This window comes from Epinephelus fuscoguttatus, linkage group LG12, assembly GCF_011397635.1.
Source record: "Epinephelus fuscoguttatus linkage group LG12, E.fuscoguttatus.final_Chr_v1".
NCBI classification, from domain to species: domain Eukaryota; kingdom Metazoa; phylum Chordata; class Actinopteri; order Perciformes; family Serranidae; genus Epinephelus; species Epinephelus fuscoguttatus.
In genome coordinates, this window is record NC_064763.1 from 16,947,446 (window position 1) to 16,975,265 (window position 27,820).

At 41.7% G+C, this 27,820-nt stretch overlaps 1 protein-coding gene across 1 annotated transcript in view; it reads right to left on the reverse strand.

Moving 5' to 3' along the window:
- tmem132e (transmembrane protein 132E) overlaps positions 1-13,607 on the reverse strand; it is a 556,143-nt gene extending 542,536 nt beyond the window's left edge. Inside the window, exon 1 of the mRNA XM_049591246.1 lies at positions 12,303-13,607. Within this exon, the coding sequence (XP_049447203.1) occupies positions 12,303-12,363 (61 nt within the window). The 5' untranslated portion in view covers positions 12,364-13,607. The remainder of the gene's footprint in view (positions 1-12,302) is intronic.
- Positions 13,608-27,820: the final 14,213 nt, after the last annotated feature.

Consider the following 27,820-nt stretch of genomic DNA (forward strand, 5'->3'; position numbering starts at 1 on the left):
TCACTTCTTTCTACTTTTTTACTTTCAAAGTCTTCAGACCCGTCCGACTTTAGGCAATTCATCAGATTTCGTCCCTCTGGAGCCACAAAAGGTTTTACACAACTTTTCTTTCACATATGCAGCAGTAACCCCTCAGATCTGTAAACACACTTTGATGTGTAAAATCATTGCATTCGAACATTCAGATAAATAAAGAATTTCAAATAAATCTTCAGCTAAAAATGTAACAGCAAATATTTACTTTCCAAAAACACAAGTGTTGTCTTAATATGAGTGGCACAGTCAGTGGATTCATTGCAGTGTTTGCAGACTGTGTTGACACTTCTACAACTTGTGATTCTAAAAGAGATGCTAGAGCCACATGTCCTACTTGCAATTACCGCTACAAGACTAGAGTGGAGATTTTCTTCCAGTCTGCAGCTTGTATTTACAGTAAATCTTACATGACATGATCTGACACGACATTAGAAAGTGTCACCTCCAACTACCTCCACAGAAATGATTGTCAAAGTCAAACAGCGGGACTAATCTGCAGGAGCACGTAGCTTGTTCAAATACACTTCCACGTCTGCCGTGCTGACAATGAGAAACAGTCGTGAACTTTAAGAACCCCGAGCCAGACTCGCTGAACTGCAGCAGGAAAAGCAATCCCGCAGCTGAAAACAATATTGTGCTGAGAAAGATTTAAGTGTTGGGCCGATTGTAGAGGAGGAAGCCGGGGTTGCCAGACTGAAGCATGCATGTCTGAGTCCTTTAGCAGATTTGTAGCACCAGGAAATCAGTGTGGGGAGCAGAGAAGATACTAAAATATGCTGAAAGCTAAAACTCTTGGTTGTATTTCTTCAGCTTCCTCTGAACTGATCGTAGACAAATCCTTCATGGAGGCTAACAGTCCTCTGGGGAAAGACCGTTCATATGCAGAGCAAGAAAGCTAACACCTCCATACCACATGGTTTATATGATCTGACTTCTCCAGCTTCGAAAGTCTGACAAATGACCAGTACTGTATGTATAACTTGTCTTAGGAAGCTTTCACGCCTGCCTTGTTTCGTTTGGTTGAATCAACCCCTGCAGCATTTACCATCTTGCACTTCATTTGGGCAAATGTAAACGCAGCAATTCCACTCAAGTACAGACCAAAATAACCAGATTGGGACCTTGTTGAAGAGGTGGTCTCAGTCTGATTATGAAGTATGGTATGTTTCAGGGCTTGGGGGGGGGGGGGGGATCAATACAGCATGGCAATATTGTATGGATACACAGACATCAAGTATTGATCTTTTATTATATCAATTATACATTTTTGCAAGTTGACATTTTAAACCTATGGGCCTTAGGCCTTTTTGGGGTATTTTTACTGCCTTTACTTTTAAGCTCATATCACAGCCTTTATAAAGGCTAGATACACATGCTATATCTTGTTTTTTTCAGGACAATCTGGGCTAACCAGATTTGCCGTCATCCAATGTCCTTCTAATTCTTACATTGTTACATGTATCTCACCATAGCAAGTTGGAAAAAGACATATTCTGCCATATATGAAGAGGGGAGACTCTCTGGAATCTGGCGGGGGGGGGGGGGCAATTCTGAGCAACAAGAGGCAGAATAGGAAGACATCAAAAATGTCTGCATTAAAATGTACATTTTACATCAGTTGAGGCTTGAACTCACGACCTTTGACATCAAGGAGCATCTTCTATCTCTCTGAATTGCAGCCCCCAACCTCTCTCTCTCTCTCTCTCTCTCTCTCTCTCTCTCTCTCTCTCTGTGTGTGTGTGTGTTTTCATCTCTCTCGTGTCTAGACCAAACTGAACAAATATTTATAGACGGACAAGCAACAAAATTTATTTTATTTTGAAAATTGGCCGGATTCTCTCGTCTTTTCTGTGTCTGACTTCCTGTTTGGTACGATCTGCTCTATCCAGCTTAACAGAAGCACTCGCAGCTCGCGTGAAAAATAGACCAGACGTCGAACTGAAGCACTGCAGTGCGCGAGCCTCCGTGGGCGCTCCGCTTTGCTCAGCAGCCTGTGTGGACAGTGAGTCAGATAGGTTAACATGGGCGCCGATTGAAAACTGCCTCCGCTGCTGGGTGCTGCGCTTCGAATATTCCTGCGCCGGAAATCCAGCACCGTGCCGGAGAACTTCAAGCCCTGATAATTAGGCCTCAGTTGTCTGGGTGCGCAAAGGTGAAGTGGCTGGTCTTGTCATACAAATTTTGATGGAGAGTCAACTGGTCAATATGGAGATATTTGCATCTTGAAAGCCGGACTATAAATGTGGATAGACAGGGAGAAACACACGCAAGCCTAAGACGTGGTAAGATACGATATTCCTCACTATATGAAGTGACTGATAACAAGATCTGTATAATGGATTGTAAAGAAATTTGTCAGGTTTTTATTTTGTGGACAATTGATCTGGATTTATAGCGTGATGGGATGACAGCACAATGATGTGTGTGGTATCACTGGTAAGCTCTGGTCCTGCGCTTTCATGTGATATGCATGGCTTCTCCTTATGACGTACAGTCGAGAAGAAAATCCACAGAGAAGAACGGGTGTGAATTTGGACGCACTATGCGTCGTTTCGAGCCCATAGGGTTAATACAACTTTTGGTACTAGAATAATAAAATCAATTGCTTTTTCAGTCCACTAGATGGTGCTGATGTGGGTTTTGTTTTTCCGGTGAGGCATTTGGCAGAAAGTTCATCAAAACTGGACTTATTTTAGTTTTTTTGACACAAAAAGAAAGGAGGACTTTGATCTGACACGTGATTTACAAGCAATGTCACATGAGAATAAAATTCTCTGGGAATACTACGAACATGAGGGCTCACGTTACACTCCATCATCCAGAGATAGCATTAGCCACTGACAGCCACGCTAACACTAAACTGCTCAGCCGAAAATTCAACCAACGCTGGACACACTTAGCTTGACAAAACTACCATCCAGCTCTGAGAGAGCTAAGAAACTAACACAGTCCATCACCAACTTCATGTGAAAGATGTGACTCCATACAGCATTTATAAACACAAAGGCGTTTGTTACATGCTAAAAACACTAGAACCCAGGTGTGTGACTTTGTCCCAGAAACTTCAAAATGATTAGCTCTTTCATGCTTGTATTTTAATTGGTAACAGCACACGTGTAAATTGGGTGTGTTCATAAAAATAACCTGATGCTCTACACTAAAATAACATCAGTCGTTACACAAGTACTAACATTCAGTTGCCGGGGCAGACTTGACAGGCGAGGGCAGACAGACAGGGCAGGGAAGCAAAAAAACAAAACCGTGGAGCGGAGTACCAAGGCCGCAGTGGGTACGAAATCCCTGCCCTGGTGTGCACTCACATCAGCATCTGCTCATCTAGGGGTAAAAGTTGCAGCACTCCTTTAAAACAGTTGATAGGATAAGACGACGGGTTTGAATTCACACTAAGTGTCCCTGCACAGGGAGGGTGGCACAGCTCTATTAGCGCTGCTATCACTTCTACAGACCTTCTGTGAGGTTATACAATCTTTTGCCGCAAAGCCCCCAGCCCTTTGTCCAACAAGGGAGGTCTTGCCCCCCTCGTGGACACGTGTCATCTGCCATATGTGGACAAAATGTGCGACTACCATTTCCTCTGTTCAAATTTGTATTCCTCTTAGAGGAACTAAAGGGGCCACCTTCAGAGTAACCTTTTCTTCATTCAGAAATCTCATTCTCTTTCAGGGTGTCAGGGGAGACAACTTATTAAGCGTGAGATATATTGCTATTTCATGAAAGGGCTGCAAGAATTAGAGGAAAAGGATTATAGTGTTGTAGGACCACAGAAAGAAAGGAGTTTAACACAGGGGGTGCCGTCACGTATAGGTGATAAAACCTGATAAAGGTGTTAAGTAAAGCCCAGCTGACGACAGAGCTAACATCCGTCCCAGAGGGTGGCCGAGATGTGGCAATACCTCTCGAGGGATGATATACTATTGTGCATCTCATCTATTTTACAGGTGTTTACCCAAACGTGGAATCTAGCTGGTAAAAATGTTCCCAAGCCTGACTCACAATACCTTAGGCAGCAGAAAAAGCTATTTCAAATCAAAGGCACTGTGGCATCTGTGCGTGAGGTACTGTGCATGGGAACTGATTTCATACCAAACACATGTGATCGCCTAATGTAGAAGACAGATTGCCTCCCCGCTAAGCATGGTAACGGAGCTTCATGATTCTGGAGGACGTCCATGAAATCATGAAAAGTGCTTGTATCCCCTTCTTTCCTTCAAATTCTCTGCTGTTATGAACACATTCTGTGTAGATGACATGGGTACATTTCTCTGAAATGACTTGGTGCAGGGAAAAGATATGTTTTTTAAAGTCACAATGCCAAAAATAAAAGTTTGGGCATTTTGAAAATATAAAGTTATGTGACAAAAAGGATCTTCAATACTCTTAATCTGTATCTACTGTATGTGCATCACACATTGTCATCACCTGCCACTTCAAATGAATAGTTCGTTCATGCAGTGTAATTATTCTGTACAACGTCATCGCACTCCAAAACTGCACACTAAGCCAAGCAGGTGGTGGACTATTTCAGACAGAGATTACTTTCTGTCATTTCCAAAGATACACAAAATGAAGAGCAAAAGATCACACTACTTAACTGCAAGAAGCAGATGGGCTGCATGTATGTATTCAGAAGCTGTTTAAATATAACCCATGCCGGGAAGAGTTGTCTGACACACACACAGCTTAACTATCCTAGATCAAGTGTTTTGGAGGAGCGGTGCTCGGAGCCTTGAAAAAGTTGGGGAAGGTTTATTTCTCTCAAGGTCTTCACAGACATGAAATAAATGGCAAACCACTATCTGCCACTCAGGATTCAAGTCCATCCATGAACCAAGGAACCTATAATGCATGTTTTATTTACTGTACTTAATCTTCCCTCGAAAGAAATGGGGCTGTTTAAGTTGACTGAAAACCAAGTGGGGGTATATTCAACAAGGTAAATTGATTTCTATGAAGGCGGTCACCTCGGGCAAAAAAAAAAAAAAAACATGCAAGCTTTTAGGATTCAAATGCTGCAAGATTCCGACATTAAGGTCTACCAATAAAAAGGGGTAATGCATTGTGAACAAGTAGTGTGCTCCTTTAAATAAGAACTACCAACACACCCTGAAGCTCCTTGAGAGAGGTCTTGCATATCACAATATATCTAAAGGAAACGGGGGGCTTCACGAAAGGTTCTTTTCACCGCTCATGAAGGACAACATCCTTAGAATTCACTCCACAACGGCCAAGCATAAGCAAAATGACCGCTCCCGGCATCGAAGGGACTCAAGCATAGCTGGGCCTCTAAACACTGGGATTCCAAACACATTTTGTTGTTGTTGTTGTTTTTTTTGTTTGTTTGTTTGTTTGTTTGTTTGTTTGTTCATTATTATTAGTAGTAGTATTATTATGAATTATTTTGATCAGACAAATACATGAATGACATGATACATCTTCTGGTTTTTTAGAAATTAAGTCTGCAGTCAGAACCAAAATTCAAATCTACCCAAACAACCAACACAAAACACAAAACATCAAGAACAGGGCTGGATAGGTCCGGATTTTCAAAATAAAAGCCCCCAGATGGTAGCACAAGATGAATAAGGGCTCTTGGATAAGACTGGATGTTCAAAATACAGGCCCCCAAGATAATAACTTTAATTTACCAGGGAGTGCAAAAAAAGCTACATTTTCAAAATAAAAGCCCAAAGATAGTGTCATGATCACATTTAAAGCTTTTTCAAATGTCCAATAGTTGCAGTGAATTGAAAAATTCGTTGAATCTTCAATCTGGTACACTTGGTGATTTAACTACTCTCAATACTTTTGTCTACATACAAAAAGTAACTATACTTTTCCCTCACATTTTTCGATCTGCAACTACTTCCTCATACTTTAAGCTACAGAAAGCACTTAAATACCAAAAATGCTATGCTCTTTAAGTACATTCATGTTTGTATTCGACTTTTTTTTTTTTACTTTTTATGCTTTTAAAAAAGTACAAAGTATTTCTTCTTTCAATCTTTTAGATCATTAATATCAACCTTTCCACATTTGACGGTATTACAGTTAAGCTTCCAGCTTTTCTTTTAGCAATGTGTCTCAGCTCTCAGCTTCTTTAGTTGATGCAGTTCAGCTTCCAGCTCTGCCAGTTTTACAATTCATTTTCCAGGTTTTTCAGCAGTGCAGTGCAATGCATTTGAGCTTTAAGATTTCTGTATTTTCAGCAATGCTTTGCAATTTCAGCTGTCAGCATTCACAGGCATTTTTGGCAAGAAATGCATCTTTCTGGCTAAATATCTTCCCTTCCAGGCCCTCCATACGTAACCTGTTCATAGCTTGCCATAGAATGCTCCAGGTATGGCATTTTTCTGTAGGCCATCTCATTGACTTTGGGATTACTGCAGAAAATAAGTTCATTGGCAACCATTTATAATACTGACACAATTTGTTCAGCAAGACAATCTTCACAAATGACCATCAAACTAGTAAAATGCTTAAGTTAGGCTCTAAACGAACTACACCACAGTCACAAGACCATTCTCTGTAGTATCATTTAGCCACTTGTTAGCAACCGCCTTTTTTAAAACACATAAAAGCTTCAAAATTCACAAGTGGGGTATTTATAGATGTATTTTTTGTTGTAGAACAAAATGTGAAAGTCTCTTAAGCTTGTGTTAACAACAGGCGTTATTTTAGGCATCTAACCAAAAAGCCATTAATCTCATTTGTGTGCTTAGTACCTCCATCCATTCTTTTAAAGTGGATATGGGGTGTTTTTTTGTTATCCTGCTCCCTGATATCATAACAAAATGCCACCATTATTTCTGTCGTTTTGTCATTTCAACATCAAACACAGTTTTTTAATACAATTTAAGAAATTCAGCTTTGGCTTATTCCAACAATTCCATACAGAAAATCAATTAAAACAGTGTGACAGGCCCCACCTGGAAGATCTGTGAGTATAATTACAGAACAAGGCCGCCAGTGAAACAAGGACCTGTCTTTCCAGTAACAGCTTCTTTTTCTTATTGTTTCCAGTAGGTGGTTGCCCTGCTGTTCAGAGAGCACAGATTGGTTTTAGCCTTAAGCCCATCTGTCACTGAAAATTAAAAAAGAAATCAACTTGCAAAAGGGTGCCATGCTGCAAACAGGGTTTTTACCATTTTCCAACGCCGACAGCTAATGCCACAAAAAGCTCTTCCCTTAAGCATCGACTGGGAGCTACGAGCTAAATAAAAAAGCCATATGCTTCATGGATGTGAACACAAACAAAAGTGGCAGGTGTACCAACGACAATGCGACATCCTGACATCACCGGGATATAAAACAAAAGCCGAATAACTAAATAGCAACACTGACTCATTTGCAGTCAAAAGGTGTTGATGCATATGGACAGGCAGCGAGGTTTCTATCGCGTACGCAGCAGTGTTTTCCATACAAATGGGAGGGGGAAAAAAGGAAACCTCTTCGAACAAAGCGACGGAGCAAAGGCTTCATTTTTCACCACATGTAAATCAATTAGGCTAGAACATGAGAGGTGGTGTGTCACACTGCTGCTTTGTCTGCTCTCTGTCCGGTGTCTACTCTCAGAAATAGGCTGGTGCTGGGAAGGCTGCCAACTACATACAAACCATGACTGGGCAAACACTGCTCCACAGGCCATGTTACGCAGCTGACTGCAGACGCAGCTCCAAGCAATCAGTGGCACTCAATCACTACTTCCATGTAACACTGTTAGTCATATCTATTTAATCCATTTATCCAGGTAAACCACAATATATCCTCTCGACATGTCAGTTCCAAGCTTTCCCCTAGGAAATTATTTAGCCAAGGTGGTAAATCATCCAGGTCTCATGATCACTTTATAAAGAAGATAATAACCTATTAAGTATATGACACTTACTGTGTGAAATACTGCTTCGACTCAGTTTGCCTGAAGGTTAATGTTTTCAGAGCTGAAACAATCGTTCGATGAATTTATTAGTCCATGGACAGAACATTCATCAGCAACTATTTTATTAACCGGTTGATCGTTTTTAAGTCATTTCTCAAGCTTCTCAAATGTGAGAATAACTCGCTTTTCTATCGGCTTAAATTCTAGTAAACTGAACATATTTGGCAGGGTAGCAAACCTCAATACTTTCTAAGCACCAACCAAAATGTGTCTGTAGCACTGAAGCCACATCCACACTAAGATGCTTTCATTTTAAAATGGCATTTTAAATGAGATGGTGCTAAATACAACCAGAAATGTATTTTCTTGGACAAACAATAACGTGGTAGAACTGTTACTAAAAGTAATACACGAGTATAATGGTACATTCACACCAAAAGCGACCTGAGTGCCAGCGGTCGCTCAGGTCGCTGGCATCGCGCTGCTTGGCAGCAGCTCCAGCAGGCGCTTGCAGCGGCCAAAGGGGCGGGGCCGGCTGCTGCAGATGTGTCCATCAAGGCTGACACGGCTGTTCACTTTACAAGGATGAACAAATATATCATATATGTCTTCACTTTGTATTATCCTTGACTTTCATTACACAATTAAAATAACGCTAATAAACACAGTCAATATAGAGTCCTTTATAATTATGATTTTACTCTCCTGTTGGCACGTAGGACCACTGAGAAATGTAATTGGTGGTAAATAAGTGGGAGCTCTTTAATCGCACTTTCGGAAGCCTGCTTTGTACTGCATCGGCGTATTTGCTGAGGAAACACAGGGACCGGAGCCGTCGGGCCGTCTGGGTCCACAGAGTCCTGCAAACCCGGCAACTCCACGGTGAATTTCACCGGCTCGTACAGCTCCGGGAGAGCCCAGACCTCCGTACCCGAATCCCGGTCTGCAACTGGCTGCTGCTTCAGCAGCGGCGCTGCTCATTTGCATAAAGTTCAGCTTCTCTCAACTTCTACTTGACGCTCTGGTCGCTGGCATCGCGCCGCTCACTGCAGCCGACGCCCCTGACGCCCCTTGTAGCAAGCGTACACTGAAAATGAATGGCTGCCGGCCGCTAATGACGCTCATGATGCTTTTGGTGTGAATGCACAATAAGGCAGTCATGTTGGTTAAAAAAAAAACAGATTGGGATTCATCGCAGAGCAAATACAGTGACATATCAGAGCGGTAACAAAAGCATCATCCAGAGCTGGAGAAATGTGAAGCAACAGGAAAGGAGAACTACATAAAGTATGTAGACCTAACTATAATTTTTACTTGACATGTTGTGACTAAGACCCTATTAGGAAGCGAACATGAGTGTCTGCATCATTGTTTTAAAAAGGCTCAGTTTTTACCTATCCAGACTAAAATACAACCAAAGTTTTCAAACTAAAAACAGGTCAGCAGTGTTTTCAAAGGTCTCTGTTTAGGGGTTCAAAAATGCTATAATAGTGCTGACATGAAGCATGAACTTGTGGATGTTGCCTGAGTATAGAAAATATTCCTGTACCGAAAGGTGGCATCAAATGTGTGATCAGATTCCTAGCCTTGTTAAATAATATGGCTGCCCCTGTTTTAGAATTTTCCTAGTCGACCAATAGTCATAATTTAGGGCCATTGGTCGACTAGTTGCTGGCATATTTACAATATTAATTTAATTATATATTTAGGGCGGGGCAACACAATGGTTTTAGTTGAAGGTGTGAGAAAGAATACTATCAGTAACATTGTTAACACTGTGCTACATTACAGAGAAATACAAAAGCGTACTAATGAACCTTCATTAATATAGGCCTATATTTTTTCTACAAGCGCACGTCACACACTGAGTGAGCCGCCTGTTAATGACGCTGTGGGCTAATGGGCATGTAGCTACTTCCACATTTCAGATAATACGTCATGTTTGTAGTCAACCAATGAAGATGAGTTTACATATCACCTTGGGTTCGTCCTTCACCTTCTCAAAATGATCCCACACTTTGGATTTCCTGCCCGACATGTTATTAACTAGCCTGTGGAATAACCGCAGGTACCAGCCCTGGAAATTAACCTGACCTGTCTGACTGCTGAGCGTGGACACTTCCTGTGTCTGTCCTTTCAAATTAAATTCCCGCATGGTCCACTCATATAGGTTTGATTTGATTTGTTTTTTGTTTGTTTTTCTGCGAGTAAGCGACCAATGAAATCTTGCCGACTAATGACCTTTCTGGTCGACTAACATTTGATCGACTATTAGAGGGCAGCCCTATTAAATAATAAAATGCTTTGCTATTTTTTTACTGATTATATTTAGACAGCATTTACAAGTTTGGCTTCTTCAGTTAAACTATCCGAACCCAACCCCATTGTTGTATCAGCACTACAATCAGAAGGTCAAACAAAACGTAACTCTACATTCAATCTAAATGCTGATGTCTTACTAATTTAACTGTGAGAAAACACCAACCTATGATAGAAACTCGGCTTTAAACGCTCTTATCAGCAAACATGCCTATCTGAAGTGTCCTTGAGCAAAAACCTTAATCCCTATCAGCTCCAGGAACGCTGCTCTGCACCTGACCTCTGACCTTAACGTGAAAGAGAACGGTCTAAATAAGCCAGAGTTGCCCTTGAGGCATCAATGAAGTGTCGTGTTTGAGCTGAGATAGCTGCTACAGCTCCGTCTTAGCATATGTGGCGAGTGACCCATCACAGTGGCATCTTGATACCAAATCCCTGAGAGGTTTTTATTTCATCAACCCTGCAGAAAACTAAATCGTTCGCTTAATGGCTTGTTTACAACGTTACGTGTGAGCCAATATGTATGAAAATATAAATGTGAGGTGAGAAGAATGAAGAAGAATAGATTCATTACAGCACTGTATTCTCCCCAGAGCAGTCTTAAAGTCCATGATATTGCTTTTTCACACCTGGGGATTTGTCTGCTTAGCTGTTCATCCAGCAAGTCGACTGCATTTCTCTTGAGGTATTCTTGCAACTTCTTTACTTAGCATACAAGTGTGACAATGAGAGAGTGGTTTAAACCTCATACGGTGAGTACAGCAAGGCCCTCTGTGTGTGTGTGTGTGTGTGTGTGTGTGTGTGTGTGTGTGTATGTATGGGACTTAAGGTCTCTGAGGCCAAGAGCCTCTGAAACCATCCTCCCGAGGCAGCCAGCCATGCGCCAAATCTGTTACTGCAATTACTTTTGACAGCAGCGCCTTCATTGTCCAGGAAGGTGGGCATCCCTGCGCTAAGGAACGCTGACCACGGGCGCTAGCAGGATTTGTGTAGGCAGAGTATTGCAGCACACTCGCTTCGCAGCCTTGGTGAAGCCATCAAGGAGAGTATATTCTTTAGTGCACACGTAGGCGTTTCTTTTGTGTGGTAATGAAACTGAGGCAAGTCTTAGTGAAAATGAGTAGGAGAGGGAAATATATTGTGTGAAATGCCTGAGAGCATGCGAGGGGACGGTGATGCAGTAAACATGGGAAGGATTGCACTCTGACACCGTGCAGCTTTACTTGGGAGCTGGATTCATTCCTACTAAAGTCCCTCGCAATGTCGGCTTCCTGCCGGAAAACAGTGCTGCTGCATCAATAAAGAAAGAAGTCTGATATTAAAGGAGGATTAGTGTTTTTTCGGAGTTCATCTTCATCACCGGGACATGTCAGGAAATCATCCTCGGGATGTTTGATTTGGATTTTCGTACACTTTGCTGTGCAGACATCAGTCTATGTAGGACAGACTGTGTAAGAGCCCTCCCACGACGACAGAGACGACTTTGCACACAGACAAGGAGAAATCAAAAGGAGATGCTAGACAGTTGTGTAACATGCTGTGGGTCTGTACGAGTGAGTGTACTATGAGTTTCAGCTCAGGTCTCACCTTTCCCTGCACATATTATGTGCGTCTTTGCTTGGTATTTATGTCTGCTCTGGTTAAATATTTTAATCTCACACAATGCGATTACCTGTTTTTAAGTTATAATGTGTCTGTGATTTTTAATACTGAACTTACAGTAACCCTACTGGATAAACATACCAAAAGTACCATAACATTCCTGCAGGGGGGTTGCACTTTTTTCCTGAGACATCTGTAGATGCTTCTCTAAAATGTGTAACAGGATTAGCTCTGTGACTCTGTGTGTGTGTGTGTGTGTGTGTGTGTGTATACATATTCAAAATTCAAAAATGACCAATCAGGGCAGCAGCTACCTCTGCAGTTGCATGTTGCAGAAATTTGGCACCATCACTTTTCTATGCAACACAATTATGAGCCTGAAAGCCTACTGGGTGGGGGGGCAGGGTGGGTGGAGGAGAGGTGGGGGGGGGGGGGGGGGTTCACTCACCATATGAAAGCGCCGCCACACAGATGAGGAGAGTCCATCTGCAATCCCGTACACCTGACATGGTAGAAATCCCAGCAGGCGGATGTTAAATCCCAGTTGTTCCAGTAGCCGATGGTGGGGTAAATAACCCTCTCTGCAGGTGTTAGCCTCCACACGATGCTGTTGCAGTTCTTCCGATGCTCCTAAGTTGGATAATGCGCAATAGATTTATACATATATGTGGATCTGCACGAGTGTTTGTGCGTGATGTCTGTCGAGGTCTTCAAAAACGTGAATGTCCAGCTACAGTCTTTACACTGTCTTTGCCAGCAGCGAACCGAAGGCACGGCCGAACCGCGTCTTCTCCAAGCAAAAGGTTTTTCTGTTCCACATGGGAAGAAGAAAGTTACAAGTATCCGGCTCCAAATTGGACAACTGGGGGGGAAAGAGAGAAACCCGGTGCTCCCGAAACGGATCCAAATCCTTGCGCGAAGCCCGATAAATGTCCCCAAAAATCATAAATCAATGGGCATCAGTTGAGAGATGACGCGCGCGCTGGCTTGAAACACAGAAATCCTGCCTGCTCACCCCCCAAAAAGGGCTCGACTAGTGTAAGTAAGAAGCGGGAGAGAAAGAGCGGAAGGGTTTATCTGTGTGATGATTAGTCATGCTTTAATTAAGGATTCAAAAATGAAAAATTCCCTTGCGCAAAAATCGTGGAAAACGGGGATGGAGAGGAGGGTAAAAAAAAAGGCATCCGACGGTTCCGCACCGCTCTGGTTCAGCTCTGGTTCAGCTGTCACTGACTTCTCCTGTTTCATTTAAAATCCACAGCCGACAGAAGAAGCTGGAGACACATTGTGAGCCGGGAAACGGTGGAAACGGCTCCCAGAAACAAGCCACAAAGCTCGGGTTCACCGAGGTTTCCAGTAGTTCACCTACCGCAGCGTGTTGCGACAGTTTGGGAACCACCGTGCGAACATTAAGAAGAGCAGAAATAGCCAGAAAGAAGAAATAAAAAGTCCTGCTACTTTCTTATTCCGCGTTACTTTGCGGTGTTAACGGACAGAGAGACGGAGCGGAGCATCGTCGGTGCTGCTTACCGGGAGTCTGAAACACAGCCAAGTCCGACGAACTCTCTGGTTTGGTGTTTTAATCCGAATAATCCGACCTGACCGTAGCTGTCGGTGGCGTTTCCGCCGGAGACCGAGCTCATGTAGCCGCTGTCTCCTTCACAGATGTGTCGGTCCGGTTCTCAACTCCGCTCCAAACTAAACGTGTTCTGTTCACCTTAAAATGTCCAGACCCGCAGCTCGCGCTCGTTAAGGTAGCGACCGTTAAAGCGCATTTCCGGTGGAGATTTTCAAAATAAAATTGAAGGCTCAGGAAGTCGGATTATTTTTTATTTTGAGTAATCTAAAGTAAAATAAAAATCATTTTAAGTAGCTACCTGAAAATTGATTTAAAAATAAACTTCATTATTATTGTCATTATTATTTTAATTGTTATTTATAATAATGATTATGTGTTAAAATTTTGTTTTGAATGAATTAAAATTTAATTTATATATATATAAATATATATATAAATGTGAATAAAAATAATAAAACATATATAATACAATATAATGTTATAAAATAATATAATGTAATTAAAAATATATATAGTTAGAAATATATAATAGTTTAATATAATATAATATATATATATAGCCAGACATTTAAGAGATAATACTAACATTACCTTCAACATGGATCCTGAACAATCCCTAAATTATGTTCACTAACAGCATCCACATTATAAGGACTCACTCATATTTCAAAATTACATTCAAGAAATTTTAAAACACATTTATTTTAGGCTCAAGCTGAAATTCCATGAGCTTTTTCTGTCTCCAGACTTCCAAAAATGACTTGTCCAAATAGCAGGCTCGTATCCTACATTTCAATGCTCAACCTTACATGCTTTTATTTTCAAAGGCACGACGGCTGACATCCGGTTTTGTCCACATTTGGCGTGGTGAATTTGACGTGGCTCAAACCGGGCATCACAGACAAAAATTAATCACGTGAGTGGCTTACTCCTCCTCATCAGAGAGCAAAGTACCGAAGAAGCAGCCTCCTGCACTCCTGCACAGTCATGGCTTCACTTTGTTCTGCTTGGGAGGCAATAAGAGTGTGCCTACACTTAAAGAGTAATGTGTGATGTAAAGCGTTATAAAACTTTAAATATTTAAGCATTAAAGCCTTTCTGTGGCCAAAATGCTGACCTGACAAACACAGGTGCAATTTGGGACATTAACAGTGGCTGCATCCCATTTAGGGTGCCAGGTTTTTTTTGCATTGAGCACTCTGGCTCTCTGGTGCACCCAAATGGAACCGAGCTACCATGAGAGTTAGTTAGGCTTTTTCTATTATGCCACAGGAAGGGTCAATTATAGTAAATAAAGAGGCCGATGTCTTAATTATGTACCATTAAGCCATTTTCAGATGTATTAAACATGTTGCTGGCTTACCTATAAGTGGCCATTATGTAAATGTTCCATAATGGCTTCCATCCTTTCTTCCTTTATTTGAGAACGGCAAAAAAATAATATCAAGGAAGAAGAGTGTTCTCAGCCATCTCACAGGCTGCATCAGTGATGGGTTTTAAAATGTATTTAGACGTTGTTGCCATATAATTATACTTTCATCTACGTAATTGGCATGGCAGAAAATAGAAACCATAGGGAGTGAGTGCTTGTCTGATTATTATTGTGGTTGTACATGTTTTGTTTATTTTAGGGGGGGTTTATATGTCTTTTTATAAGAATAATTTTTACAGACGTGAGAAGAGTCTCAACAGATGAAATATTATAAGTCCAATTTAGTAAAGGTCTCACACAGGCTGCTGTAGAAGAAGACAGCAGGAGACACTGCATGTGATGTTTCATTGTTCATTCTTTCACAATGACAGAGAGCCCCCACGCCTCAGGGGTTAAGACGCCAGCAGCAACACTTCCAGGTTTGGAACCTAATTTTGCATCACTCTCTCCTTCATTTCCTGTCTGGCACTGTCTAATAACAGCATGAAAAGCCCAAAACTGTGATTAAGAAAAATCTTTCTCCAGCGTAAAACAGTTTTCTGTGTGCTTCCTCATTCTTCTCAGCTCTAAATATGTTTGTTATCTGATTGTACGTGTGCTTTGGAAGAAGTCGGAAGTGAAGGTGATGAGGTCAGGGGCATAGGACAGGGGGGAAAGGGGACCAAGAATACAGGGCCCTCATATATATATATATATATATATATACATATGTATATATATATATATATATATATATATATATATATATGAGGGCTCATATATATATATATATATATATATATATATAAATATATATATATATATATATGTATATATATAATAACTTTAGAATCAAGAGTAACCCCTACAGACATACTGTACCATAGATCTATTTAGCATATGACCAAAGACTTTTTAACGTTGGAGCGGTTGTTGTCACTCACTGCTCCGTCGATCTTCCGCTGTATTTCCTCTTTAGGAACATCTGCACCTTGTTTATTGTCCACAGAAAGGGGTTGCACGCCAGCAATTTTAAAACAAAAAAGAACAGGCCGGAGTCAGTCTCTCTTGATGGGATATGTTTAAGAAGTGGCTTTGTGCATTGAGTCCTTGTCTAGCAAGACGCAGCGGTGTAGTGCTGCTGGAGTGCACCAGAAACAGAGTACCATAAAACTTAAAAGCCCTGGCTATTATTTGCTTTAGCCGCTGAACTTAGCACACCTATATTTGGAACAGGCCTTTAATTCCTTTCACACAAAAGTTTTGCTCAGCAAAGACTGAGAAATACAAACAAATTGTTCATTTAAAACAGTATGAATATTACTTGTATACAAATTAGGCTTCAGATAATACATCAATTATGAATCATTCACTAGATCTAGCTCTGACAGAGACAGAGAGTTACGACACTTGGCATACCGACACAACAACACTTAATCTTGTTAAAACAATCCTCACAATTTAGATTCATTTTTATGGAAAACCCTTTTGATCTGAGGACCATTATGAACTAAAGGAATATGAATCATTTACAAGAGGCATCGAGGAGTGGACACATAATTTGAGCTAGCCAACAACCCGGTTATACCTATACATGCAAAGAACTTCTACAAAGAAAATTAACTGCCTGGTAACCAGACCTGGCATGTAAAGCCCCATTTCCACCAAGCAGTACAGTTTGGTACACACTTTTTATTTTTCCACTGCAGAAAGTAGTGGAACCAAAGGAAATGTTCCATACCGTCCCCATGTTTGGTCACCTCTCTGTTGGGGTACCTAGCACACAGATCTGGTACTAAAAGGTGGAGCTGTGAACACTGCAGTCTGTTGATTCATCCATAGCAGATGGTCACTCTGCTCAGGGCTGAGTTGTGGCTGGTTTTGAGGCTCATGTAACCACTGTTCATACTGTGGAGAGTTTTATTAATAAACTGTAACTATAAAATGAAAGGATATTTTGCTGCCTCTCTCAGCAGCTGGAAACTGAGAAAAGAAAATTCACTGGGCCGACTGCCGGTGACTTTTAAGGTGGAACGTTAATTTGTAATGTTACTCAATGCATGAGTTGATGACGAGAATCAATCAACACACCTTAAATTTCACTGTGACAACTTTGACCATCGCTTTAGTTTTTATATGACAGACACTCTTAGTAATGAGTGGATCTTCAAGCCTTTATATATATTCATTTTGACCAGGATAGCATATATTCTCAGAGAAAAAAAAGCATCACAGAGCTTCGTTCCTGTGGGCTACGGAACATTAAACCCCCGAGCTTGCCTTGGAAGGACTAAACGCACAAACCCACTATTTTTAAATATCTCATCAAGACAGACTCTCACTGCAGCCTGTTCTATTTTGTTCTGAAAATGTTGGCGTGCAGCCTCGTTCAGTGCACGATAAACTAGGTGCAGACTTCCATCTGTGTCACCGGTAATGAGGAAATACAGTGAGTGCTGGACGGAGCAGTGAGTGACAACAACCCCGCCCACATTTAAGAGTAAGGTTTGCGGTGGAAACGCTAGGGTCTAGGTACCATGTCTGAAGGGTTACTTTTCCAAAGGTACCATACTTAAAGTGTTTGGTGGAAACATGCTTAACTGAGACAGGTGTGTATTTGTCAAAATATGTAGCCACACCAGGCTGGTGAATGGGACTGGGCGTTTAATTGTTTTAAAAGTTTTATGGTATTCATATTATTAATTGCATGTGTGGTTTTCCTGCTAAATCAAAGTGTCATGAAAAAGATTTTTTGAGCAGCAATATTTCAAATTCAAATTTCAAAAGACATGGATCTGCGTATCAGCTGCATTACAAAATTGTGTAGGTTTGTGAGTGTCATCGAGAGGTTGTGGAGCACAGCGTAGGAACCATGCAGATACTTAAAGGTAAATTGGACTCTATGTCAGACATGAGATCATATGAAATTGCACATTTACATAAGAAGGTGCAAGTCTGAAAGTGGCCTTGGGTCTTTGCTTTTTAATTAGGCATGTTTCCAAGTTACTGTATAAATAAAAATTCAAGCTTTAGGAGATGTTTCCCCCGTGGTGACTCACTAAATGTTTAATGTTGAGCACATAGAGCTGGTCATAATTCTTAACCTTCATTTGCTGCCTTATGTGGGAGGCAAGTTAACAATCTAGCTAAGCAATTAAAATTAAGTCAGTGAACAGTCTCATGTCAAGTGGTTTTAGATATTTTATTTTATCCTTGTAGCTTGTCTCTACCAGAGGAATTTTCAGAGCCCATTGTATTTTTTTTTTCCTGAATAAACTCTTCCAGGAAAAGGCTAACAGGCACACCAAAGTCCCATTGTGCCCAAGAACTTAACAAGAGCAGCTTTCCCCGCTTTAGCAGCTAATCTATCAGGACCACTTATGCAAATCAAGTCACTTGCAATTTTCCAGTTAGAACACCTGAGACGCAGCACAGCAGCAGGCAGCCAGGTGAGAGAGCAGACTGTGGTTCCCCACCGTACCTGCTCATATCCGGGAGAAGACGGTGCCGCCGCCGCCGCCGCCGCAAGCTTCACTGATGCAGCTCTGGCATGACTGTTAATGGTTTGTTAATGCATCTGGGTTTGTAATTTATCTCTTTATCTTCTGACATTTGGAAAAGACTTATTGTCAAACGGAGAACTTATTCCTTTAAACTCTTGTGCCTCCGAAGACAGAAGAGTCTCTCGTGGTGATAAATTAAGAGGTGCCCAGCCTGGGAATTTAATACCACCTGCAATTACACATGAAAATTGACTCCTTTTATACTAAAACAATGGAGGCTATTCACTTAAATCAAACAGGCCCCTGTTGTTACACCTTTCCATTGTCACTTCTCTAATTTAATACATTCATTTTCTCAAATGTGTTAAATTTTCCTGCCAAGTGTGCACCACATTTCCATGTGAGAAATGCTTTTGCTCACAGTTTTGCCCATCAGATCCCATCCTGTGGTACTCAATACTTATCAGTATTACTGGATGCTGCTGACACTCGCATGTTAGTTATCGCATTGTCATTTTGGTAACATTTTCTATGCTCATGCAGCTGTTTGACACATCTTTTTCTCCCTGTCGTCAACAACATAATGTGGCTTCTGTCTGATGTATGTAATCTTGGATAAAAATGTTCCCTGCAAATGTGTTGTTACCACATTTTGCCCATCTCTTATTCTTCCAGGTTAAGGTGATTTTTGGATCAGTTGAAATTAGTTTGTTATTTTTGTTTCCTACTTGGAGTAATCTTTAGAAAATTCTATGTATACATGACATTATGTCTCTTTTTAGTATCCTTATTGTAGGCTGCATTGTAATGTTACAGATAAATAGTTTCTCTTCACACATGAATCTCTAAATTTCTCACCAAGGTTAACGTCTTTCTTCCTTTCTTTGTGACTAATATCAAAAGCACGGTGTATATGCTTTGTAAATGCTGAAAACCTATTGTCCCCAAAGCTACTCCCACACACACACACATACAGACATCACAAACACCAATTACATCGTTCTAACGCACCCATTTTGCACATAATGTCTCCTCAGTTCCCTCTACGCTTGTTAGGATGTTGTAATTTTACTAAAAAAAAACCATCTCATACACAAAAGCACACAGCAACAAACAAATCTCATTCAGTACAACTCGTTCATATGCACGACCATGGCGATAGGATAATGGGATGCTGAGATAGTGTGAGTCACTCACCAGTATGCCATACTCATGCATGGTCATTTGCTCATCGTGCAGTGAGTTCTCCTTATTTGAGATTCCCCAGCAAGCCAGGGGCAATGCTGTGTGATGAGGACAACACAATGATGTAACTACACCGGTGAGTAGCTTGTGCAATACTGTGACAAAAAAATGTCAGAATGTCCCACTATCATAAAGTAATGACAGACAAACTTATGACATCTGTGCTTTCCTCACTGATTTGTAGTTAAAGGTGATGTCATGTGCGAGAAAATTATTCAGTTTAATTTTATTTCTAAAGCCCAAAATCACACATCACAATTTGCCTCAGAGGGCTTTACAACATTTGACATCCCTCTGTCCTTGGACCCTCACAGCAGATAAGGAAAAACTCCCCAAAAATCCCCTTTAATGAGGAAAAAAATGGTAGAAACCTCAGGAAGAGCAACTGAGGAGGGATCCCTCGTCCAGGGTGGACAGACGTGCAATACATGTGTGTACAGAACAGATCAACATAGTAGATGTACAGCGATCCATATAATGATATATTAAAAGAGGGAGAGACAGACAGAGTAATGACAATTATAGATATTAATATTTGATGGTATATGTATTAGGGGTGGGGAAAAGTTGCATAGTAGCATTACAATATTTTGCATGGCGATATTGTATCGATACACGGATGCCAAGTATCGATCTCTTATTATATACATCATTCATTTTTTTGCAAATTTTTTTGGTGCTACAATAATAACATCAGTTGCCTTTTCGGTCCACTAGATGGTGCTGATGTTTTTTTTCTGTTTTTTCTTTTTTTCTATTTTGGACTTGGATATAACACATGCAATTTGCAGGCAGTGTCATATGAGAATAAAATACTCTGGGAATACTACGAACATGAGGGCTCACCTTACACACCACCATCCAGAGATAGCATTAGTCGCTGACTGCCAAGCTAATGCTAAACTGCTCCACCAAAAATTCAACCAACGCTGGACACACTTAGCTCAGCAAAACTACCATCCAGCTCTGAGAGAGCGAAGAAACTAACACTGTCCTACTTCATGTAAAAGATCTGCGTCCATACAGCATTTTTTAAAACAAAGGCTTTTGTTACATGCTAAAACTGGAGCTCAGGTATGTGACTCTGTCCCCATGTTTTTTCACCGACACAGTCGTACCCAAGCTCTACGGAGAAGTGAAGCATAAAGCTGAGGAATCTGAGTACAGCAGGAATGGCGGCGTTAACCAGTGACGCCTGGATTTCAAGGTCAGTGGATTCATATGTGACTATAATGGCACATTATCTCATAGAGGACAGGAGACTGCTGTCTCACATTCTCCAAGCTAGTGCAGAACACTACAGTCACACCGGAACAAACATTACAGACCTGCAAAATGCAGCACAAGAATGTAACACCTCTAACATGGGTGTTGCCATTCAGTTAGCAGGATACCTGCATGTGAAATGTTTCACTCATGCTTAATCTGGCCTCACAGAGGGCATTAAATCTGCCATCAGTTAAGTCTGCCAGGTGTATGCAGCATTTCTCACAGGTTTTATGATGGTGTTGGTTAGTCAGATGAACAGACTGAAAAATTTTATCTTATGAGGTAAAATTGATGTTGACACAGTTTTTTTTTTTGGGGGAAATAATTTGCAGGTGGGAATTAAGGTTATAAATCGCAGTATATTGCAATGTATTGTATCGCAATACTCAGTATATCGCAATAATATCATATTGTATCATGATAATATTGTATCATGAGTCCTCTGGAAATACCCACTCCTAATATGTAAGTGATAATAATAATCATATGTGTATAATAACAGTAGTAGTATGACTAATAATAATAGCAGTGGTAGTAGGCATCAGGCAGGACCACGGCAGCAGCGCAATCATGCCCTCTGATCCAAGCGTAGCCATGGTTCGAGGGAACCTGCAAGACAGTGCAGCACAAAGGCTCCGGAGAGGAAGCCGATTTAGTGACATGCAGTAAAAGTACATGAATGTTAGCAAATGAATAGGAACCAACTTTTCAGATTCTAAGAGCTAGAGAGAGGAGGACAGAGGGGGCTCAGTGTGTCATAGGAAGTCCCCCGGCAGACTAGGCCTATATCAACCAAACTAGGGGCTGGTCCAAGGCAAATCTGAGCCAGCCCTAACTATAAGCTTTATCAAAAAGGAAAGTCTCAGGGTGCTTTCAGACCTAGAGTTGTCTTGCTTTGGTCTGAATCAGGGACTAATTTTTCTATAAAGTTGCATAATTGCCTAGAGTTGGTTTGTGTTCTCACGGCAGCATTTACAGTTTGAAAACGAGGCGCGGCTCCAACTAGAAAACAATGTTTTGATGCATTGGATGTGCTGAATGTGCATATTAAGGCAGCACAGGAGGAGGTGTACATTGATTTTAGCGCTGCTCATCGTGGACTATATTGCTGTCATTGTTCATTTTAGTCAAACCATACAGTTTAACTATGTGTCATGTGACTGCAGTTGGTTCAGATCCAGGTCGAGACCACCTCTTCAAGAAGGTCTTGGTCCGGTTGTTTTGGCGCCACCTGAGTGTGATTGGTGTGTTCACACCTGCCCAAACAAACCGCACTTAGGGGGCAAACAAACTTGAGTACAATTGAACCAAAGCCAACAGGGCAGCTGTGAAAGCACCTTTAAGTCTACTCTTAAATGTGGAGACAGTGTCTGCCTCCGATACAGAAACAGATGGCTCCATTGAAGAAGAGCCTGATAGCACCAATCAGGATTTAGCAATATATTGAAATATCCCCACAACTGTAAATTGCATTGCAGTAAAAGTTTGTACAGACATTCATGGTGCCCAGCAGATACATAATCGTTTTCAAACTTTGACTTGTAACTTTAAAAACTTTATACAAATGTGTTTTTGGTTACAAACTCTTGACAGACACATGTAGCTTAGTTTCACCAACTTTAACCAGTAAACTGGTCATCATTTGATACGACTATGTGCTGCAGTCACAGCAGCAGTATGTTGCGGGGAGGTTTCTGTGTAAAACCCACAACTTAATTTGTGTGCAGTCTAGGCAATGACTACATGCTTTAAGGCACATAAAAGTAGTGTTTAGTTTTAAATGCTGCAGATGCTCCAACTACATAATTGCCTGCAACCACGCTTTCACTGTATAATCAAAAACCTAATGATGTGAGAACTAAATACTTTTCTGAATTTATTACTTCTCAGTAGGAAAGCTCGGCTTGTACCCATGTGATATATTATGTGATTGCTGTCTTCACCAGTATTCAAGTTACTGTGCATCCATCCTTTGAACTATTTCGGAGCTGATGGAGACATGTGAAGAATAAAATTGGTGCAGATGAAAACAGCACCCCCGCCACCATTCCAGTCAGCATCCTTTATCGAAACTGATGACATCCATACTCACACTTCACTGATGCAACAGTGTGCCGCCAATGACCCAATGCACACAGAGTGAGCAATTAAAATGATCTAGTCATCGGCTCCATTAATTTCCTACAGAGCTGAGTTGCCATAGTCAATGTGTGAACTCTCATTAGCCGTGATGTCAAAAAAAGAGTCAGGCACCGCTGATTTTTTTTAATTTCTTTTCCTGGATTTCTTTGCTTCCCTGACAATATGATTTTCTTTTGTCAATACACGGGCTGCTCGGTAAGTGTGAAATGGATGAGAAATAGATTACTGCCATTCAAACCCTCCCGGATCTCTGTAACTTTAATCTGGAAGAGTTCCCATGGATTTCAGACCAAAAATGAAAATGTACAAAGTTCAGACGATGATTGAGAGCGACAGTGATTTACATTGAGACATCCCTTATTTTGCCTCCTGTCAGTGGTAACAGGATAAGCCTCATTCATGTCAGCTAGGTGCCAAAGTTGAAATTACTTTTACTTAGAGCACAAAACCTGGAAGAATAGCCATCTGCTTTTGCTTGTAGCATCTGCTTTCTTCATTGGAAATAACAGATTTGTTTTGCACAGTGGTTTGGAGAAAGTAGGGTAAAGTGTAATTTTTTGTTATAATGAAACAGTGTTTATTTTAAAGATACACCATACAGGAGTTTCCTAAAAACAATGTATAGACTCATACAGAAGTAATCCCTCTCAATTATCACTTATTATGACCCACTAGAAGTCTGTGGCGATGTATTATTCTGCAGAGACTCTACCTGTATATTCTCATTTGCTTCTTATTTTCTTGGATGAGATGTTTATGAGTTTGTACCCCCACAGCTCGCAGGTGAGGTTGGGGCTTCATAAAAAGGTAGCAACCAAGTGCCAGACTGGAAGCGTCAGGCATCCAAGAGACACACTGCCAAAAAAAATGCAAGTATAAGGAGGCAAAACGCCAAACGAGAGTGAATCTGGCTTTACCTTCACTGGCAAGTGTGATTAACGACAGTAACCGTCAATCTTGCGCATCATACCTTTGAAGGTTCAATGTGTGAAATTTAGCAGCATCTAGCGGCAAGGTCGCAGAGCTGAAACCTCTTCAGTGTGCCAAGTGTGTATGAGTACTAAGGTGGCCGACGCAAAATCACAAAGGACACACTCTGAAGTCGTAGAAAACTGCAGCTTAGTCAGTGACTTCTAGTGTCAGACACTGATGAAAAAAGCTGTCACGTCAGCATGATGCCGCTGGGCACCATGAAAGTTTAACAGCGCCCAGCAACGTGAGGGGGAGATACGGCCGGACAACAACAAAAGTTAAGGTGGCAAAAAATCCAAGTAAGGTGGTGGCTGGTAGGCTAGTGTTCATTTCCTTTCGTCATGAACTTTCCACCTCTAGATAAGACGTGCAAGGTACCCTGGGTGCGTTAGTTGTTGACGTTCTGGGACACAGTGTGAAGTTCTGCCTGTTAGGCGCATTGTCTTCTTTCAAAATAAACGCACTACGTCAGTACAACACCACAAATTGACTTTTTTTTTTTTTCCTTCAACAAGAAAAGCACTTGGTTATGTTAAGGAAAAAAAGAACAAGGTTTGGTTTTATAATCTTGCGGGACACAAACACCACTCTCCCAGCTGAAAGTCGGTGTTTGTTGGACCCATCCACCTTACAGGGACTTTTGACGCCTTAACTTCTGTTCTCATCCCACTGAGTTTCCCCCTGATGCCGCCAGCAGCCGTTAAACTATAATGGCTACCAGCAGTGTATAATGCCGACGTTAAAGGGCAGTTTTTTTCATCAGTGTATGACATTGGAAGCCACTGCCTAAGCGCTGGATTTTGATGACTTCGGAGTGAGATCGGGTTGACCGTACACAAACAGCATGGTTGAAAGTCCACGTTTGTTTGATCCATCCAACACTGGGCTGAGACTGGCCTGGATAAACCCACTGTGCACTACTGGTTCAGCAGGGGCCTCCCTAATGTAGTGGTTAGAGCACTCGTTTCCAGGGTTTGAATCCTGCTGGTTTCGGCGTCAGCAAAGACATGCATGGTTGCCACCATGGTTGGTTCCCACCACCGAATCAAACGGGATCAGATTTCTTCAGGAGGCTTCAGGATAAGACTCCGGAATCTGAGCCAAGTCCTCGACGGAGGCGTGTCTCAAGCCTGTTGTATACGGGAGGTTCCAGACTTAAAAGTGGATTCCTACAGTACCGTCTCAGCACCAAACAACAGACAGATGAAGTTAGCATCTAGCTAGCTACCTAATAGAGAAAGAGGAGTATTTAATGGAATAACAGAAAAAAATAGAACAGAGCTATAAAAGAGGTCACACTGGACTTATTCATTAGATGGCCAAATATCAAAAATGCAATAAATGTAGTCCTATTGTTCTTTTCTACTGGCACATTGCTACCTTTCACGGCACAGTACTGCCATATAATATCCCTTAATTATTTATAAATGCACAATTATTTGACGATGTGCACTGCTTCCTATGACTCGCTTCATATACTGTATATGCAAGTTCCCCCTTGCATATTCCACCAACGTCTCTAAAGTCTTGAGAGACCTACTGGTGAGGAGGATTGAGTAGACATGTGTAAGTGCACAGCAGGAATCTTTCCAGGCAATTAAAGCAGAGCTGGAGCCCCCAAGAGATCGGTATTGGGGTAGTGCTAAAACTAAGGTTTCAGCAGATTCGTTTTCCTATGGGCATGGGGATGTTCTTATGCAGCAACAAGAAGACAGCCAATAGAAACCTGTTGCACACATATACAGAAGCTTGTCTGTGAGAGACACAAAAGTCGTGCACGGATTGGAAAAGCAAGAGGAGCTGCCAAATCAGCTCATTCTGCACTACTGTTGTTCTCTAAGTGTTTCGGTCATGACCTTCATTGAAAGCAGGAAAGATAAACTAAAGGTAAACAAATTTAGTTTTCATTAACATGGAATATTTTAGAAATCATGATCAAAACTAGGGGTGGCACGGTGGTGTGGTGGTTAGCACTCTCGCCTCACAGCAAGAGGGTTGCCGGTTCGATCCCGGGCGTAGGAGCCCCTCTGTGTGGAGTTTGCATGTTCTCCCCGTGTCAGTCCAAAGACATGCAGATTGGGGGCTAGGTTAATTGATAACTCTAAATTGTCCGTAGGTGTGAATGTGAGCGTGAATGGTTGTCTGTCTCTATGTGTCAGCCCTGCAGGGTGTACCCTGCCTCTCGCCCGATGTAGCTGGGATAGGCTCCAGCCCCCCTGCGACCCTCAAGAGGATGAAGTGGTTAGAAGATGAAGATGAAGATGTGGATATATTCATCAAGAACATAAACTACATGTTTCCCTTCATACTCTACATCAGTCACTGGCTAAACTTTGCTCACTTCAACATTTTTCCTCTTGTCATAACATTGTTCTTTGTGTGCGTGCTGTTTGAAAAATACAAAGCTAAAAGGAGATGTAAATACACATATGTTTATGGGATAAATTGCAATCACTTGAGACATCGACAATCACAGGGAAAATAAGAACAACTGCAGCAGTCACTTTGCAAGTCAGATGAAAGTGCAATCACACTGTCAGAACATCAGTACAGTCCATCATCACTGAGCCACTTTTGCATGGATGGCACAGATTTTCAAAACAAGCTCGCAGGCTTGATACTGCCACTCTCAGTCATGTTAAATGTTGTAGCTACATCGGAGCTTTGTTTTCAGTGAGGCAACAGCAGAAAACCGCAGCTTACAGAGACGGGTCTTTGAATGTGTTTCTCGCCTGATGAGGTAAACGGTTGTTTTCACTTCTCTGCAGCAGATTTTATTCTTAAACTGTGTAAGATTTGTCAAAAGGTTGGTTTTATCAGAAATGTACGTAGGCCAAGAATGCCCATGCTTGCAATTATCTTTTTAAAAATGCTGTTATTTCGAATTTACAAGTTATTTATTTCATTATCTTGAGAATACAAGCTTTGTTTTCTCAGGATAACGAGATAATCAACCTGTTATCACCAGAAATCAAAAGGTTGTTGAAGCCAGGGTGTTCAATTATCTCGGGGTCTTGTTCACAAGTGAGGGTAGAATGGAGCGTGAGATGGATTGGCAGTTTGGTGCAGCATCTGTCATGATGTGGGCGCTATGCTGGACTGTCACGGTGAAGAGGGAGCTGAGCCGGAAGGCAAAGCTTTCGATTTACTGGTCCATGTACATCCCAACCCCCACCTACGGTCATGAGCTCTGGGTAGTGACTGATAGAATGAGATCACAGATACAAGTGGCCGAAATGAGTTTCCTCTGAAGGGTGGGCTCAGCCTTAGAGATAGGGTATGAAGCTCGGACATCCAGAGGGAGCTCGGAGTAGAGCCGCTGCTTCTTTGCGTCGGAAGCGGTCAGTTGAGGTGGTGCAGGCATCTGATCAGGATCCTCCTAGGCGTCTCTCATTGGAGGTGTTCCAGGCATATCCCACTGGTAGGAGGCCCCGGGGCAGACCCGGAACACGCTGGAGGGATTACATATCTCATCTGGCTTGGGAACACCTTGGGGTCCCCCAGGAGAAGCTGGAAAGCGTTGATGGGGAGAGGGATGTCTGGAATACTTTGCTCAGCCTGCTGCTGCCGCAACCCACCTTCGGATAAGTGGTTGAAAATGGATGAATGGATGGACTTACAATGTTTATCAGAGATCAGGAGTGCAAGTGCAGTAAAACAGCATAAATGAGTCATTCAGTCATTCATTTTCTGTAGCCCCTTATCCCGTTAGGGGTCGCAGGGGGGCTGTAGCCTATCCCAGCTGACACTAGGCGAGAGGCAGGGTACACCCTGGACAGGTCACCAGACTATCACAGGGCTGACACATAGAGACAGACAACCATTCACACTCACATTCACACCTA